The sequence below is a fragment of the Ostrinia nubilalis genome, chromosome 10 (genome assembly GCF_963855985.1).
Source record: "Ostrinia nubilalis chromosome 10, ilOstNubi1.1, whole genome shotgun sequence".
Taxonomy (NCBI): Eukaryota; Metazoa; Arthropoda; class Insecta; order Lepidoptera; family Crambidae; genus Ostrinia; species Ostrinia nubilalis.
Genome location: NC_087097.1, coordinates 16632385 through 16650507, shown reverse-complemented (window position 1 = coordinate 16650507; position 18123 = coordinate 16632385). Strand labels below are relative to the sequence as shown.

Below are 18123 nucleotides of genomic sequence, written 5' to 3'. Positions count from 1 at the left end.
TTATAATGGAATACACAGACAGATAATATCGAAATATGTATAGCTACCCAACATCCTTCAAGCAACCCCCATAAGTAGCCTCGTACTTAAGTAATAAAAATAAACATCGCTTTGATTCTAAGAATAAACATGTTTTTGATCCTCTTGCTCTCCGACGTGTGATCCACGTCACACTCCGATCCCGGGAAGTAATCCATTACATTGATACTTAACTCGGAGCCTTTTAATATTTTCGGCGTCGAACATCAAGGCTCCATTATGATGCGGACCAACGGAAATGGGGCTCGAGGAAATGTTTCATATTCGTATCACAAAGAAAACGTGCGATTTAAATTATTATGTATAAAAAATATCGAATATTTTTTTAACTGTGAAGCAACTTAGGCTGGGTTGCACCATCTTACTTTAACTTTGACAAACGTCAAAAATCTGTCAAACTCCATACAAAATACACCAGTTATCGATAAAGTTACGGTCATACTTAGTTAGGTGGTGCAACTCAGCCTTAGTTAACTATAGCCCTATAGTTAATTATGTTAAAAATAGGTAAGTAAATGTAAAAAAAAATACAAATATAGAGCATTACATTACTAACTTTTAACATGAAAATCCATTAAGCCAATATTAATCTGTTAAGGTAGGTAATCGTATTAAGGTATATGGAAAAAGCAGAAAACTTAGATGTTCTCTTCAAAAATGTAGGCAGATAAGAATCACTTTTTTATATCGTGAGGTGAGGATCTCTAGCAGATATTCCACGAAAATCTACACCCATCTTGTGATGCATCGACATGAAATAATGGAATGTGCGAACTCGAGCCGTGACTGCGCTGGAGGCTGCGAAATCAGTCGACGGAAAGCTTTTAGAGCGGCGACTGACAATCATGACGATGAGTAGGGGAGACTGGGTACGGTTGAAACAATTTTGCTTTTATTGTCTATAATTTTGTTGTTTAATAACCAAGTGACGATTACGATACGTGAAATTGAAATTTGAAGTTTTAGCTATGATATGGCTGTATCATTATAGTTCCTGGGTTACTATTTTCGGAAATATACGAAATTTAAAAAAAAAGAAATTTTGTTTCAACCGTCCCCATGCCAGGGGCGGTTGAAACAGCGATTTGGGTCTGTTGAAATACATACAAATAATACAATAATTACTAATAAAACGTGTTTTATTTATCATTAATACTACGAATATTAAAATTATGGTACCACATGACGACATTAATCAGTCTAAGTATTTAATATTTCTAAAACATTAATTAGCCTTTGATAAGTAGTAAACATTTAAAAAAATTACAGAAATATGATAAATTAAATGATATTTCCAAATCTAATAAACATTAATAATAAAATAATATTAACATTCTAAATAAAGTTAACGAAAATCTTAATTTTTTTTTCAAACCATATTTTTCCGCCGCTTTCCGCAGTGAATCTCCAGCTTTTATGCTTTACCAAGTGAATTTCCTCCCTGGAAATCTTCCTTACCCAAACTCTCAGTATTTACAAAAAATAAATATTAATACATTTTCTGTTTCAACCGTACCCAAAAAAAATGTTTCAACCGTCCCCAACCCCACTTTTGGTAAAATATACTTTATAGTTTTAACACTAATAATCACACATTAAAAATAGTTACTGTTCCTTATTCTACAAGCTTCATTATAATCGCAAACGCACACTCGATACATTCACATAAAAGGAACAGGTAGTATAAGCGTTAATGTCTGAATAAAAATACTTACTTTGGGTAGTAAAAAACAAAACGGTGTTTTATACACAACGTCAACGCGTTAGGAAGTTATTAGGCAATAAATTCGTGTTCGGACCTGCCTTCCGCTTCTTTTTCCCCTAGGACCCCTCACTCCCCGCGGAACCGTTTACGAGATATTTGCTCTGTTTCAACCGTCCTTTGTTTCAACCGTACCCAGTCTCCCCTACGCATTTACGTTCGTTTTGCTTTGAGTGTTACGCAAATTATATAAATTGATACTGACTGACTGAATACTGTACTCAACATTTTCCTGTGCATACAAAAATTTTATGTAGGTAATGTATTTCCAAAAATTTAGATGTATGAATGGATCTATGTTTTTACTCTTTCACTCAAAAACTACTGAACGGATTTTAATGAAACTGTACAGTATTATTGTTTAAATATCAGAATAACATATTAGGCTATAATTTATAATGATCTATGAAAGGACAATGACCAAAAATTTATGGAGTGTGGTCCAAATCTGGGCATCGCCGTAGGCATAAGCTATCTACCTACCTAATAATCGTAATAAAAGAAAAGAAACCAAACCCGAAAAAGTACGACAAAGTTTGCTAAAAACTTTTGCTATTATGTCAGTAAGCTAGAAGTAGTTGGCAGCTCGTGGTTCAATTCAACCAAATTAGTTTGAAATGAATCAATTACCGAAGTAATTAGTACAACAAAATCCCAATCCTAGCCTAAATCCTAGCACATTAAAATATCGAAATCAAGAGAAAAATTTCAACAAACTTATAAAACATATCCTAGCTAGGTAGTTACTTACCCGCTTTTGCCCGCGGCTTCACCCGCGTGAAATTTAGTTAAGAAGTCACAGATCGTCATAAATTAGGTAGCCTTTATGTTATTCTGGGTTATAAAGAATAATACCTACTGTAAAGTTTCATCAAAATCCGTTCAGTAGTTTTTGCGTGAAAGAGTAACAAACATCCATCCAGACATCCAAACCACATCCAAACTTTCGCATTTATAATATTAGTAGGAAGACTTACCCCAACTTCCAGGAGCGGCTGGTTTGAATGATTTAAAATAATTGTCACACGCATTAATCGCCCGATACACAACACTAATAAACCAATGAACCGTATTAATTAAACTCTGATTGGAAGCCATTTTCATCACGCACTTTATTATAATAAAATTAAACATTTAACAATGACGAACGCGCGCGTGCCATTGTTTTGGGACCACTGGCGCCCCCTGGTGGCAGACATCATGACGCCCACAGCGAGCACCAAGACCAAACGCCACAAAGTCAACTGAGATACTTTTCATTCACTTTTTTCATTGTTTTGGATATGCGAGGACGAATTTTAAATTATGATGTGGGCGAGATCGTTCAAAAAGATTTACAATCTAATTTTATTAAAATAACTGGAAACCTATCTAGGTATACCTGTATAAGAAATTATCTTTTATATTCATTCAAACCACGAGTTCAGGCTCGGGAAGGCTCAGGAGGCCCAGTACCATTTACCGCCTCGGGCTCGAAATGCTGACAGTGTAGACAGATGTAGCTAGAAGGAATACTTATTCTCCTGCAATCCTAAAAAAACAGAACCAAACAGAGCGGCGTTTCCCCGAGGGTCCCTCCCATTTATCATAAAGTTGAGTCCTGCCGTGAGTATCGGTTTAATTCACGATCGGAGCGTTCCGTTCAAGTTATTGTTGTTTTTATCTGCTCGTCGACGACGCGGACGCCACAGTATAAACAGGAGTAAGACAATAGTCGATATATGCCTACCTTCGTTCGTTCGTTTCAAACGAAAGACGTCCACTGCTGGACAAAGGCCTCCACCAAGGATTTCCACAAAGACCGGTCCTGCGCCGCTTGCATCCAGGCACCTCCCGCGACCTTCACCAGATCGTCGGTTCACCTAGTGGGAGGCCTGCCCACGCTACGTCTTCCGGTTCGTGGTCGCCACTCAAGAACTTTCCTGCCCCAGCGGCCTACCTACTTCCAGATATAAATCGGACTACGACTGCTACGACTAACAAAAAATCTGCAAGGGATAAATAATTCTATCACACTGCAACTATCTGATGCAAACTGCAAACTAGGTGAGATTGACCTGGAATTCAGGACACAGCATGTACATGAGTTAGAGAACCACGAGATGCGGAGACTTAAGAGACGTTTTATTACAACTAATATAAACTAAGACACCACGGTATTTACTATTTATTTATCTTCTGCCTACTGCGCCAGCCTGTACTGTGGGAACACAATTCGGTTGGGTACACACAATTCGTACCGAAGTCTATTGAACAGGGAGGCATTTGAGAAATTGGATGGAGTAATGGGGGTAACGATTTTAATTGTACATTTTGTATATTAATGTACCTTTTATTGTATCTGCACGAGGTCGAACCGACTGAGCTATCGTAGCTGGGATGGTTTCAAAGCTATTATGATATTTTCTTCAATATGTGATCTTATATGCGGGTAGAGTAGACAATGACGAATTATATCGACAAAACAAAACAAAGGTTTTTACTTAATTCAATATTCTGGACTTCACTCCCTGGGATGACTGGAAGAGTTTTTAGCGAGCGAGACTTTGTAGCGATAACTCCGCCTGAATAACTTAAATATTGTGTTTCCTGTGATTGTCAGTTGTGTAGAGTTCATTCGTAATATTATTCTTACAAATCGAGCCTTACCTGTGGAGTGCGTCTCTGCATTAAGCCTTCTTATTAAGATCCCCGCAATACCTACCCCCAAACAAAGCCAAACAACAATGAGGTTATTACCTCACGCTCGCTTTATTTCGCCTCCATAACTTATTCACGAATGACGTCATGGATACTGGCCGGCCTCTTTTTATATTATTGAAATGAAACAAATGTTTCGAATACATATACTTTGAGTATACTTACATAATGAATTAGACCAATTACCATAGCTGGGCATTAACTCGTTAATCCGTTAATCGTTAATTAACGAAGTTAACATTTCTATTAACGGATTAACTTTTAAGTTAACTTTAAAAAATGTTAACGGACTCGTTAACTTCCGTTAAATTATCCTAAGTCCGTTAATCGTTAATCCAGTACCTACTATTTACCAAAAAGATACAGCAGGCACGCTGAAAAACGCGTTCTGACAAGTACGTTCGGGCTTCCACCCGATCACTAACGACACCTTGTTAGTATGTATGGGACAACTCTTGCAACTGAATTTAAGACCAGTTTTCCTCAACCGATTGAGTTTGGTATACTTATGTAAGTACGATGACAATGCAATGTTATGGTACCATTGAGCTGGTCTGATGATGGAGTCTTGAGGTGGCCATAGGAACTCCTAAATGAAACGGCGGCATCGCATCGAATTTGGATTCGTTGGATTTGTATTTTCGAGCACTTTAGTACTACATGATGTCCAGGGTCCTGATGATGGAGTCAGGAGGTGGCCATAGGAATTCCTAAACAAAACGGTGGAAACTTATCGAGTTTGGGTTTGCTGGATTTGTTTTTCGAGCACTTTGGTGCTAAATTGTATTTTAATTGAACCAAGGCTCTGAGATTGAGATACTACTAAAAAGTGTAAAATAAAGTTATAATAATTAAAAAACTTTTTTAAAAACATGCTTTTATTCTGAAATGCAGTTGTACTAAAACGAAAAAATAATTGTACTTATGCAGGGTTCAAATAATTTCGAAAGCTTGTAGCGCAAACATAAAAGAGGAATAAATTCCATGCGCGATACAAGCTTTCGAAATTATTTGAACCTTGCATACATTTTTTTTTTTGTTTTATTATAATGTGTTAACGGATTAACGATTAACGTTAACTTGCGTTAAATCTTGCGAAATGTAACGTTTTAACGTTTAACGAAGTTAATTTTTTTATTAACGGTTTAACGATTAACGAAGTTAACTATTTGATTAACGGTGCCCAGCTATGCCAATTACCTACTTAGCTCTTGCCCACACACACCGCGCACCGGATCGTGATGGTGTGAGTTTGCATTCCGATTACTTGATAATAGCTCTCCTCAAGGAATTCAAACCTAAGCCATTGTTTAATAAATTAATAAAGACAACTTTGAACTTTAAATTACAGTATAACTAATAAAGCTTGGCACAAAGGCAGCAATCTGCCGTAAAAGTCAATTACGGAAGAAACGCGCAAACTGCTGCTGCGAGTTCATAATTACCGCTCATTAACGTCCAATCCGGGACACTAAGGGAACGCACCGGGATGACGTAGACGGGATTTAATTCAAGCATTGAGCAGATTAACAACAGACTCTCTTTTGTGCAAAGTATTGGTTTTCGTCTGACACATAATAATATAGTGCGGCCATGCTTATTAATCCTAGTGTTGCTAGCGACAAATTTTTATAGCCGTGTTTTTATGGAAATGCTATCTAAGGCGTAGCATAAAAATTAGTGGTGTGGTGTGCCGTAGACAGACAGTAACAAAATTTTGGGGGCTCTTTCAACTACATAAAAAAGAAATCCTTGAAAACAAAGTAGCACTTTGACAAGTCTTGAGCTCTCCCTTTGGTATGTCTACGGAAGACCAGGGTCGTGGCAATCCGTGGCATACACTATGGAAGTGGATCAAACAATTAAAAAACAATTAATTTTGATAACAAACGTATATTATCAAAACATTAACAACACTACAATCAACAAAGTCTTCTTTAACACTCATCTCTACGACTTATGCTTCAACCACACCTACGCGTGCAGATCGTTATTGCCGGCGCAATCATGGCGCGATCATTTTTATTTTATTTTATTTTATTTATTAGGACAACCAACAAGACAAACACGCATAAATGAAATTACTATAACTAAAAGTGCATCATAGGGAAATGACAGGTCGCGTGAACTGTCATGGGTCGCGTGACCAGTCATTGGCTTATGATCGCACCGGCAATGGCGATCTACACGCGTTAGTGTGGTTGAAGCTTTAAGGTTCGGCCAAACCAACGCGATCACACGCGATCAGCCAGCGTGCAGCGATGGCGATCAATGCATTTAAGTCTGGTCGCCATCGCGTGATCGCGTTGGGTTGGCCATCGCTGCACGCCGGCTGTTCGCGTGTGATCGCGTAGGTTTGGCCGAAACTTTAATCTAACCGTCCCCATTGAGTATAAAATCCGCCACTCTTTCGCCAATCGCAATGGCGGAGGCGGCGGTGTTCCCGCGCGGCAGCGCCGGCAGCGCGCTCAGGTCGGCCACGCGCAGGCGCCGCACGCCGCGCACGCGCAGCCGGCCGTCCAGCACGCGCCCGATGGCTGCCGTGCCGACTGCGTGGTACACCGTGTGCGTCAGGTGCCGGCTGTAGCAGCGCCAGTAGCCGAGCGAGTCGGCGGCGTAGTCCGGACAGCCTGTGGGAACAAACTTGTTTTAGAAGGGTCATTAAATACTATGCCCACGGCGGTTCGGCATATTCAGCCCCCTTTTTTGACAATTGTAATTTCGGCCTTTATTCCAGACAGAATGACCATTTATAAATACGTACTACAGTGACAGTAGTTGTTTCACTCATTTTTCAGCAACTTTTATCAAGGTGAATATAAAATTCGTTCGTTCGTTTTTCACCCAAATGACGTCCATAATTTAGACATTGGCCTCCTGGGTTGCCCACATTCAGGAATACAAAATGTGTAATGATAATAAAATGGGTAGTGAACCAACTCAACGACCTCAATAACTAACTTTTAAAAAAAATAAAACCGACTTCAAATGCGAAAAAAAAACTAAAAATTAAAAATATTGCGTATAAAAAAGTTCATCCCCAATTTTCCACCCTTGGGGGTGAAATATTTTCTTCAAATTCGCATGAAACCACCCTTTTGATAATACCTATTCAACAAAAAAATAATCGTTCAAATTGATTTATAATCGGCGGAGATATTGCGTATAAAAAAGTTCATCCCCAATTTTCCACCCTTGGGGGTTGTTTTTTCTATTATTAAATTTAAATGGGACCACCCTTGAGGTATTACCTATACGCCGAAAAAAGATTTGTTCAAATCGGTTCATAATTGGCGGAGTTATCGCGTAACAAACATAGAAAAAAAAAACATACGGGTCGAATTGAGAACCTCCTCCTTTTTTGAAGTCGGTTGAAAAGATAATCAGCAATGATTAAATTGAATTAGATTTAACTTTGATGGAATTTGATTTGGAAATTGAATTTGACTTCCAAGACTTAAAAATAAATAAATTCCCTGCAATTTTACCTGGCAGATCGAATATCGCAATCGAGGCGTTTTGCTTCTTATACGTTGGGGTGTCCATCAAATGTTCTATTATGATGAGCGATTTGACCATTTCATCTAAGTCCCGCTCATCGGCGAGGAAGTTAGGGAAGATGGCCGGCGCTGCGAGTGGGTCCGCGCTTGCCAGCCGTACAGTTCCCTGGGAGTACGGCTTAAGAATCACCGGAGTTATTATTACAAAAGCGTAATCAGCGCTCAGTTTTTTCAATTGCGCAATCACATTATCGTCCAGCCCGGTCCCCTGCTGAACGGCGTCCGGCAGCAGGTGCGCGATGTACCGGTCCATGTAGGAGTGAATGTACTGAAGCGTGGCAAGCTCGCAGTCCGCGCTGTCGTTCGTCAGCCGACGATTTTCGAAGTCGTAACAGTCGGAGTTCAGGAACGAGCACACGTCGGTGAGCCCGTTCGACGTGAGGGCGCCGCTTTTAGTGAGCAGCAACTCGAGCACATCCTTCGTGGTCTTGACGCCACTCTTGACTATTTCCCGGACGGCGCTGGAATTGCTTTTGACCTTTATAAACACCAACGGAAGCAAATGGTCGGTCATGTTATCGCCGACGGGCAAGTCGACTTTGACGGGTATGTTCATCTGTTTCAGGTGCTCCGCGGGGCCGATCCCCGAGAGCATCAGGATCTGAGGCGTGCCGATGGTCCCCGCGCTCAGGATCACCTCTTTCCGGGCGTAGTATTTGAGTTTCCATTTTAATAAGCCGAAGGATGCCTTTATGCCGAGAACCGTGTTGTTCGCGTCGACGATGAGGCCGGTGCAGCGCGTCCAGGGGTGCACCTTGAGCACTTTCTTTACATCGGCGCGTGCCAGGTACCCGCGCGCCGTGCTCATGCGCTCGTTGTCGAACACGTAGCCCACGACCTGCGTCACTCCCACCTGCGACTCGGCGTTCACGTCGGGGTTGAAAGGAAAGTTGAGGTCTCTAAAACCGTCTATGACCTTCGGATGCCACGGGTTTCCCGAGTCCGAAAAGAATTGCAGCTTCATCGTTCCGCTCGTGTTGTGGTAGGGGATGGACGACTCCGGGAGCTTGTCGAGGTCCTGCAGGCCCTCGTATTTTAGGAAGTACGGTTTGACATCCTCCCAGGTCCACCCGGGGATGCTCAGGTCGTCGTAGTCGCGCGGGCTGCCGCGCGTGTAGATCATGAAGTTGATGCTGGTGGAGCCGCCGAGCAGCTTGCCGCGGCTGAAGCGGCACTGGCGGCGCTGGTTGGACAGGCACGACACGTTGTTGGGGATCGTCTCGTACTGCCAGTCGCGCGACGAGCCCATCAGGGCCGACGCAAAACCGGGCACCTGGAATAAGATTGTGGTTTATTTTAGTTCATGGAATTTTGATGCAGGTTCCATATTATAAGGCTTTTCTTAGACACAGCAATAACCGCGCGGTTTTTGAGTAGTTCTCGTACATTAGCATTACACTGTATCCGCGCTGTTACCGCCTCAGTGCTTCGCCAATGAGTACCGCCCAGAAACCGCGCGGTTATCGCGCATGTCTGAACTAGGCTTAAAAGAAAAATGTTACATGTAAAAGTTTTCAGGGGGCTTAGTGTGAGTAGGTACATCAAACGTATTCGATAATTCGTGTAGCGTCTCTAGCGGATACTTTCAAGAACTAAAATCTACATAGATTTTTTTGACGCACTCGATAACGAATACGTTTGACGTACTCATACGAGCCGGAAGATGTAGCGTGGAACGACGACCACCACTAGGTGGACCGACGGTCTGGTGAAGGTCGCGGGAGGTGCCTAGATGCGAGCGGCGCAGGACCGGTTTTTGTGGAAATCCTTGGGGGAGGCCTTTGTCCAGCAGTGGACGTCATTCGGCTGAAACGAACGAAACTAACTAACGCCTGTTCTGCTGAAATACATTTTTTCATACGTCAGACCTCTTCTTAAACACGAGTATAGGGTACCAAATCGACCCATCTTCACCGCCCCCGTGTGGCCCTCCTACCGTGGACAGGCCGCCCGCGCCCACCACGATGTAGTCACGTGGCCCGTCTGCCACGTGTCCCGCGCGGCCCTACCTTGGACAGCACGCCGGGCAGGCCGCCCGCCTCCACCAGCAGCACGTCGTGGCCGGCCAGCGCCAGCCGCGCCGCCGCCGCCGCGCCGCCGCCGCCCGCGCCCACCACGATGTAGTCGAACGTGGCGCCATCTGCGTGATGCGAGAGTAACCTTAGGGCTCCATGATTGCAACACCAAATACTTAATTTGCTGTAGCTGTAGGCCTAAGATGCGAGCCGTGATAACTTTTATCGACGTCAAAATGTATGGGCCAAATCGATAAAATGGCGTGATAACCGCTTATCGCGGCGCGCATCTTAGGCCTAGTATCAGATTTTATGCTGACAAAATAAGGCCGTCATAGCGATCCTCAAGAGTACAACCATTTTGAGTCATATTATGGTACACCTACATTACGTTATAGCTCAACGGACTTTTGACAACAAGTTGTTGTGCTTTAAATGAGACTGTAATTCGGTTTCGAGTTAACTGCGCACCTCGCTGGAATGCAACTCTCCCTCGCACGCACCCGCACATCTCCCCGCGTTTACCCTGTTCGTACCAGAGCGTCAATGTGACCTCACGGCCGCCAGGTGCGCAGTTAACTCGACCGGGTTGTACTTATAATAATAATTATTGATACTCAATACATAACACTGGTTACAACAGCATTTTCTATTCCTTTTATAGTATGGTGTGATGGAGCCTCACCAGTGAAATTAGGTCCGGAGGGCGCGGCGTCCTCGTAGTCGTCCGCAGCGCTTCGGCACGAGCACGCCACCACCGCTGCCGCCGTCAGCCTTCAATAGTATGTATAACCTTTAATACACACTTTATACACCACAGAAAGTTAGTCAAAAATTACCTTTTTTTGATGGGGTACGATTTCCCAACAAATTTGAATGGGGCCCGCCTTCAACGCCACTGATAAGGGTTCTATAAAAACCTAATAACAACATATACTTGACAAGATACTATGTATGCATGCTACACCCATCCAATCGTGTCCCGAACAGCAACAGACATAACCATTTCCTTCTTTATTCGGTTTTTGTTTCTCGGATCGGTCTGAATTTTCGCCGACAGCCAATCGACATTTAATGGCCGAAGGAAACGGCTGTTCTATTACGCGTAATGTCTTCTTTCCCAAGGCAAGGATGTTCCGACACTTTTTTATAATTTTATTAGAACCTACGAATGTAATATATTAGCAAATCGACCAAATATTCTTCTCTAACCTATTGCAGCTATCATTTCAGTTCAACGCATTACTTTTTTTACTCGTATACAGCCGCAGGTGAGGTGAGCTCAAGCTGCACGGCATTAGTTTTAATTTATGTATTCTGACCTAAGAAGTGTAACTCGGCAAACTTAGCATATGGTGCGACACACACTTCATACGCGGAGGTATTTTAAAAAATACAACAAATCCTTAATTCCCTGTACCCAAGATAAAGTGATGATTAAAAACCATCTAAGTATCGAATAAGATACTCGAGTTCATTGCAGCACTAGTTGATCCGATATCGACAATCGACGATTATGAATCGGGTGGTTTCGGGATTGGATGAAGCATGGGATAGCACTTTCGTCCGTGAAGTCATTTTTATAGAGCAATTTTGCTGAAACATTTAACGCGAAGTTAGATTTTTTCAAGATAAGTTATGGGGATAATTTGATTTAAAAAAGATTATTTTATACGCAGAAAGACGACCTATTTTAAGAACGATGAGCGATACATAAGGGATCGGGCTGAATGGTGCGCAAAGAATTTCCTCCGCGACAAAAAAAGGGTGCATTTAGAGAGGCTTATGCCCAGCTGTCAATGAGGGCTATCGTTTTAGCGCTCACCAGTTGGCGCCACTGTAGAGTAAGGTCCTGTCAATCGCCAGGGGTGCCAACTGTTAAGTATAAAAACGATAGCCCTCATTGACGAGCTCGGAGACAGAATGAGCTGGAGTCGCGACTAAATCATTATTGCAGTATCGGTAGAATATCTTGGAAGGGCGTAGACTAAAGTTGTCACCTGTAGAAGACATGTTCACTTCTCAATCGCATCGGTCCGATACTAGTGACTCAAAATATTAGTTTATTACTTCACCCAATATAGCCATAATATTTTCAGGTTAAGGCATTTAAGTAAATATAAATTGGAATTCACGAGTAATTTTCATAATGGCCTAAATCCAACTTCACAAACCAAGTCTTAGCCAAAATGTACAATATCTGCCAATTTTATATAAATTAATTATTGTTCGCGAAAATTCAATCAAGAATCTGGGTATTACAGTTAATTAACTGAAGTTTAATCCCTCGGAGCCGGTTGCGATATCTTCTTTGTTGGAGCCGACGCCCGTCATTTGTTTTATTGTAAATGTTTTCATTATTATTTTATTTGCGCTCTCGTTCGGATTGATTTTCCAATAACCATTTTTGTTATTCATAACATAAAAAAATAGCATAAACATAAGTAACATGGAGAATGTTGCATTGCACTTAAACTCACCTACCATTGAGTTTCTACATTCTTAGCTAGATTACCTATACTTATGTTATCTGCGCCTATGTTATTGTGAGTGAGCATAGGTAGGTTAGTTAGAGGTGGTCCTTTCTTCTGAGTTTAAAGTAGGTATTTTGTATGATGACTGATGATTAACTCGTGCTAACAAAAATATTATCGTACTAGTTGTGATAATATTAATCTTACTGTCTGTGTAGACAGTAAGATCATTTATTATAAATACCTACTAATACTAATATAGGTACCTAACTATTGTCTACGTCTACGCTATTCTGTGAAAACGAAGGTCTCATCATATTTCGATTCTATACCAGTCTGAGACACAAGACCAGGGTTTTCGGGATCTTAATAGTTAATACCCAGTTGAGTACCTATCTATTTTCACTAGCGCCTTTAGAAACACGATCATTTTCCGACGTAACAACGCATTCCCACTCGTCTAACTCGAGCCAGTTGAAAACCGCAGGCGTTTTGCGTGAAGAGGACTGCGTGTGAAGTCTTGTACGCAGCGGCGTGCAACTATATTTGTAGATCTTACTCTTTGCCAACATTTGTAACATAGTAAACAAGAATAAGCATCATCAACATCAACAAGAAACTACAGGTAAAGTTACCTAGGTACCAATGTCTTTATCCCGGCGCACCTTAGAGCCGCCGTAGGCCTTACAAGTTCTTAATTTAACGCTAGCCTTATTGAAAATTCAAGTGTTTTCTGTTAGAATCCTAAGAAAAGAGGCAACAGAAAATTAATTATGATTAGTATTCTATATGAACATGTGAAACGTATTGCGGTTTCACCGTTTTGATTTCAGTAAGACGGCCTACGATACGCGCATTGCCTTAGGTCAGATCAGCCACGCGATGTCGGCAATTCGCGAAGCAAAACTAAAAACCAAACGTTTTAATTTAAATTGGTTATATTGATAAATTGGTTTTGCTGAAATAGGTAAGCTTATCTAATAGGTAAACTATTTTTTTTCTTTATTCTGAAAACCACAGCTCTTTATACACGTTATAATAATTTCCAATAGATTTCCAAGGAGTCAATGTACTAGGTAGAGGTAGGTACATAACGATACGTTCCAAGACTTCCAAGCCTAATTCCCTAGCCTCTTTTACCAATTTTAAAAAACTGGTTTTGTTAACATTATTGCTGGTCGTGTCACTTAAAGCATTTTATTTTCATTTATACTTTTGGCAAGGAAAAGTAATTAAAGGAAAATTTTATGCGCGCGCGCAAAGCACTAACGGGTATGGCGTCAAAAGGAAATGAATGTAAATTATAACCTACCTATTCTATACGTATTAGTCCAAATTTAATAAAAATTACGAAATTAAAATAAAAAAAATAGAAACTAAAATTAAATATATTGAGTATAGCCTGACCAGGAACATAAAAACCCTCGCCATGTTGCGGAAAATTAATGGTACTAATTTCTTTTAATGGCAACAGTAACTGAAAACTTCATTGACATGTCACCTTGCATGTCAGTCTATTGCTGTCAAAGTGTAAACAAACTTTATTTTAAATGTGCGCAATTGATTTTGTGAATTAAATTGCTAAAATCTTTTTATAGTCGTGAAAGAAAAGTGGTTCACAATGTGTTAAAAAATTTGTCGAAGAGAAATACTAAGGGTTCGGACAATATTTTCATTGAATAATGTTTCCGACAAAGGTTGTCAAATTGACACCTGAATGTCTCCAACTTCCTCATTGGCCCTAGAGCAATTCCAAGTATACCATCAATAAAAGCCTAATTAGAGTCATCAAACCTCTCAGTCATTCAATTAGAGCCATTAGAACTTCATAACTATGAGTAGTTTTCTGTGTGTAAGCTGAGGACACGTGTCCCCAGCTGACACATCTGTATCTTCGTAAATATTTATGCTACGATAATGTATTATACCTCAAAAATTACAGTCGAATCCAAATAGTAGGCTTTCCAATTTTCAAGACTTTAGCTCAAATACTGTTAAAACCACGATCAAAAAACTATGTGCGAGCTGGAGTACCGTGTCTCCAGCTTACACATCTGTATCTTTGTAAATATTTAAGCTACATCAATGTTTTATATCTCATAAATTAAAGTCGAATAAAAAAACCCGACTTCAAATCTTTCAAAGCTTTATCTCGAACCGTTTTCGAACTACGAACCGATATGTATGTGTAAGCTGGTGACACGTAACACACGGTGGATTATTAAAACCGTATAAGTTAGAGTTGCGTTTTAAAGATCAAATAATTCGTTATAATTAAAGTACACACGAGACATAATTTCAAATCTCTAGGCCTCTTAGTTTCAGAATTAAAAGCCAAAAACTATTTTCCCGCCAAATAATTCAAATAATGTGGGTCGACTGCGACGTTGCCGTTCCGTGCGTCCACTAGAGCAGTCGAATTTGAACCTAAAAACTAGTAGCGTTTGAATCATTTTTATTTGTAGTTTAAATCATTTAATTTCGATTATAAGAATTTTAGACTAGAGGAGCCGGCTGATTTGTGTATTGAGTACCTAATAACCTATATTTTATTAATAAGAAAAAGCTAGGTAAAACAAAATTATATTTTAATATACAAGTAACGAACTTGTTTCCAAAGGCTCAAATATTTGTGGCGTTTCTAAACGCAACCACTTTAATTTTTATTTAAATACCGTGAAGTCCCACGATTCTGCTACGTCAAGTGGCAAAAATGGGCAACAACTATATTTTGCTCTATGGTTACAAACAGATTTTGCTCTATGACAAACACAGTTGACAATGAGGGTTTTCGCGATTGAAAAATCCGCCAGATGGCAATAAGTAGACGCGAGGTCCAAATGCTGCATGATTGGTTATTTTTGACATGACATTGACAGATATGTCAAAATCCACCAATAACGCAGCATTTGGACCTCGCGTCAACGTATTGCCATCTGGCGGATTTTCCAATCGCGAAAACCCTCATTGAATTCTTCTTCTTTTGTTGAAGAATCAAATAAAAAAAAATTAACTACAAGAATAAGCGAACATAACGACATATACAAGGTTTCCCAAAAAGTACTGTCAAGCCGAAGCCCAGAGGTAGAGTATCACTAGGGCTACCCGAATACTCGATTTTTTCAAGTTATTTATAATTTTCAGATGATTTATGATGATGATGAAAATCTTTATCATATTTCAAAAACCGGGATAAAATCTATCCTACGTCCTTTCCCGGGACTCAACCATTATTTATTATCTGGGGGCACGGCAGTGCCCCCACCAAGTCGAGCAAAAAAGCGGCACGGCCGTACCATCCTTTTCTCGAAGCAATTCAGGCCATTTTCGACTGCCTGTAACTTCGTTGTGGATAAAACTAGAAGGCTGAATTTTCATTAGCTATGCAGGCATTGTAAAGACACGGTATATTTAAAATTTCATTCAATTTGAACCAGTAGTTTAAGAATTATAACGGGTCAAAGTTACTTAATTTTGTCACTCACTGACTCACTGACTCACCGATCATCAAAACTCTAAGGCACTTCTAGCAGACCTAGAAGCTTCAAATTTGGAATATAAGTAGTGTTTGGTGTATGAATCAAGGAAAAACTAAAATATTTGGGGGCACGGTAGCGCAACCGCCAAGTCGAGTAAAATTTTTCAATTTCGGTCCAGTTTTCTAGATACATAACTGCTGTCTACAAAATACAAAAAGAAATGAGATCCCATCAAAAACAATACTTGTCAAAAAAACCACGTCTCGCAACTCAGTTGTTCTACGGTAAAAAGTTGTGAGATCCATGTAATACCAAGTCCAGGCCAGGAAATCTTTAACGTTTTACATAAATATATTGACTTGGCCATCGCATGAAAACACGTGTAAATTAAATTATTTAGTGCGATGGCCAAGTCAATATATTTATGTAAAAGGTTAAAGATTTCCTGGCCTGGACTTGGTATTACATGGATCTCACAACTTTTTACCGTAGAACAACTGAGTTGCGAGACTTGGTTTTTTTGACAAGTATTGTTTTTGATGGGATTATTTATTTATAAAATATAGGTTATTAGGTACTCAATACACAAATCAGCCGGCTCCTAGTCTAAAATTCTTATAATCGAAATTAAATGATTTAAACTACAAATAAAAATGATTCAAACGCTACTAGTTTTTAGGTTCAAATTCGACTGCTCTAGTGGACGCACGGAACGGCAACGTCGCAGTCGACCCACATTATTTGAATTATTTGGCGGGAAAATAGTTTTTGGCTTTTAATTCTGAAACTAAGAGGCCTAGAGATTTGAAATTATGTCTCGTGTGTACTTTAATTATAATGAATTATTTGATCTTTAAAAAGCAACTCTAACTTATACGGTTTTAATAATCCACCGTGTGTTACGTGTCACCAGCTTACACATACATATCGGTTCGTAGTTCGAAAACGGTTCGAGATAAAGCTTTGAAAGATTTGAAGTCGGGTTTTTTTATTCGACTTTAATTTATGAGATATAAAACATTGATGTAGCTTAAATATTTACAAAGATACAGATGTGTAAGCTGGAGACACGGTACTCCAGCTCGCACATAGTTTTTTGATCGTGGTTTTAACAGTATTTGAGCTAAAGTCTTGAAAATTGGAAAGCCTACTATTTGGATTCGACTGTAATTTTTGAGGTATAATACATTATCGTAGCATAAATATTTACGAAGATACAGATGTGTCAGCTGGGGACACGTGTCCTCAGCTTACACACAGAAAAAAACTCATAGTTATGAAGTTCTAATGGCTCTAATTGAATGACTGAGAGGTTTGATGACTCTAATTAGGCTTTTATTGATGGTATACTTGGAATTGCTCTAGGGCCAATGAGGAAGTTGGAGACATTCAGGTAAATTGACTGACATGTATATCGTATAGTACAGTCAACTATGAAAATTAGCTGTGGTTTGTTTCAACTACCTATTTTAAAGTTTTTTGTCACTTTGTAAGTATTGAATTTTATGGAATTGGGAAAGAAGTACCGAGTTTGAAGAGTTCATGAGCAGACATTGTAGTTGAATATTCAAGTTCAGAATTTGATTATTGATGAATAATAATAAAATCCTACTTGCTCGATTGATGGTTTCATTTAATTTATTTAAACCAGTTTACCTATATAATATTTTTTTGTTAATTTATGAAAATATAAAATTAGCCTATAATCCTGAATCCTGATACATAAAGTTAACCTATTAATTTAATACAGGTACGACTGTACCCAGTGTTGCACTATCAAATGCAATTGACGCGCCTCTATGCCAGGGTTTTTATGTTCCTGGTCAGGCTATATTTGGAATGGGGAGTGTTTTCCATAACCAGAATTTCTGTTTTAATTAAGGTTCATATTCATTTTTAAAAAATACGCAGATTAATTATTATTATCGGTAAAAATTTTATGTAGGTAGATGGATAATGTCAACTTTTCAGTAAAATATTTACTTAATTTTATCTACTTACGAAAACGCCCAACCATATGAAACTATTTAAATATGACTATCCTTTGCACAACTCACACACAAAATGGTCTTACCAAAACGTCAACAAATCCAT

At 39.7% G+C, this 18123-nt stretch overlaps 1 protein-coding gene across 1 annotated transcript; it reads right to left on the bottom strand.

The window, feature by feature from the left end:
* Positions 1–6874: 6874 nt before the first annotated feature.
* Positions 6875–18123, bottom strand: LOC135075487 (ecdysone oxidase-like). Its single transcript, XM_063969927.1, has 5 exons — positions 18104–18123; positions 10762–10850; positions 10071–10201; positions 7990–9334; positions 6875–7131 (listed from the first exon to the last, which is right to left on the bottom strand). The coding sequence occupies exons 1-5, from the start codon at positions 18121–18123 to the stop codon at positions 6875–6877; spliced, it is 1842 nt and encodes a 613-aa protein (XP_063825997.1).

Coding starts and splice junctions, on each gene's coding strand:
- LOC135075487 (XM_063969927.1), bottom strand. CDS start 18,123: ATGGATTTGTTGACGTTTTG. Junction 10,851..18,103: donor ATGGATTTGTTGACGTTTTG/GTAAGACCATTT, acceptor ATACTATTGAAG/GCTGACGGCGGCAGCGGTGG. Junction 10,202..10,761: donor CTCCGGACCTAATTTCACTG/GTGAGGCTCCAT, acceptor CGCATCACGCAG/ATGGCGCCACGTTCGACTAC.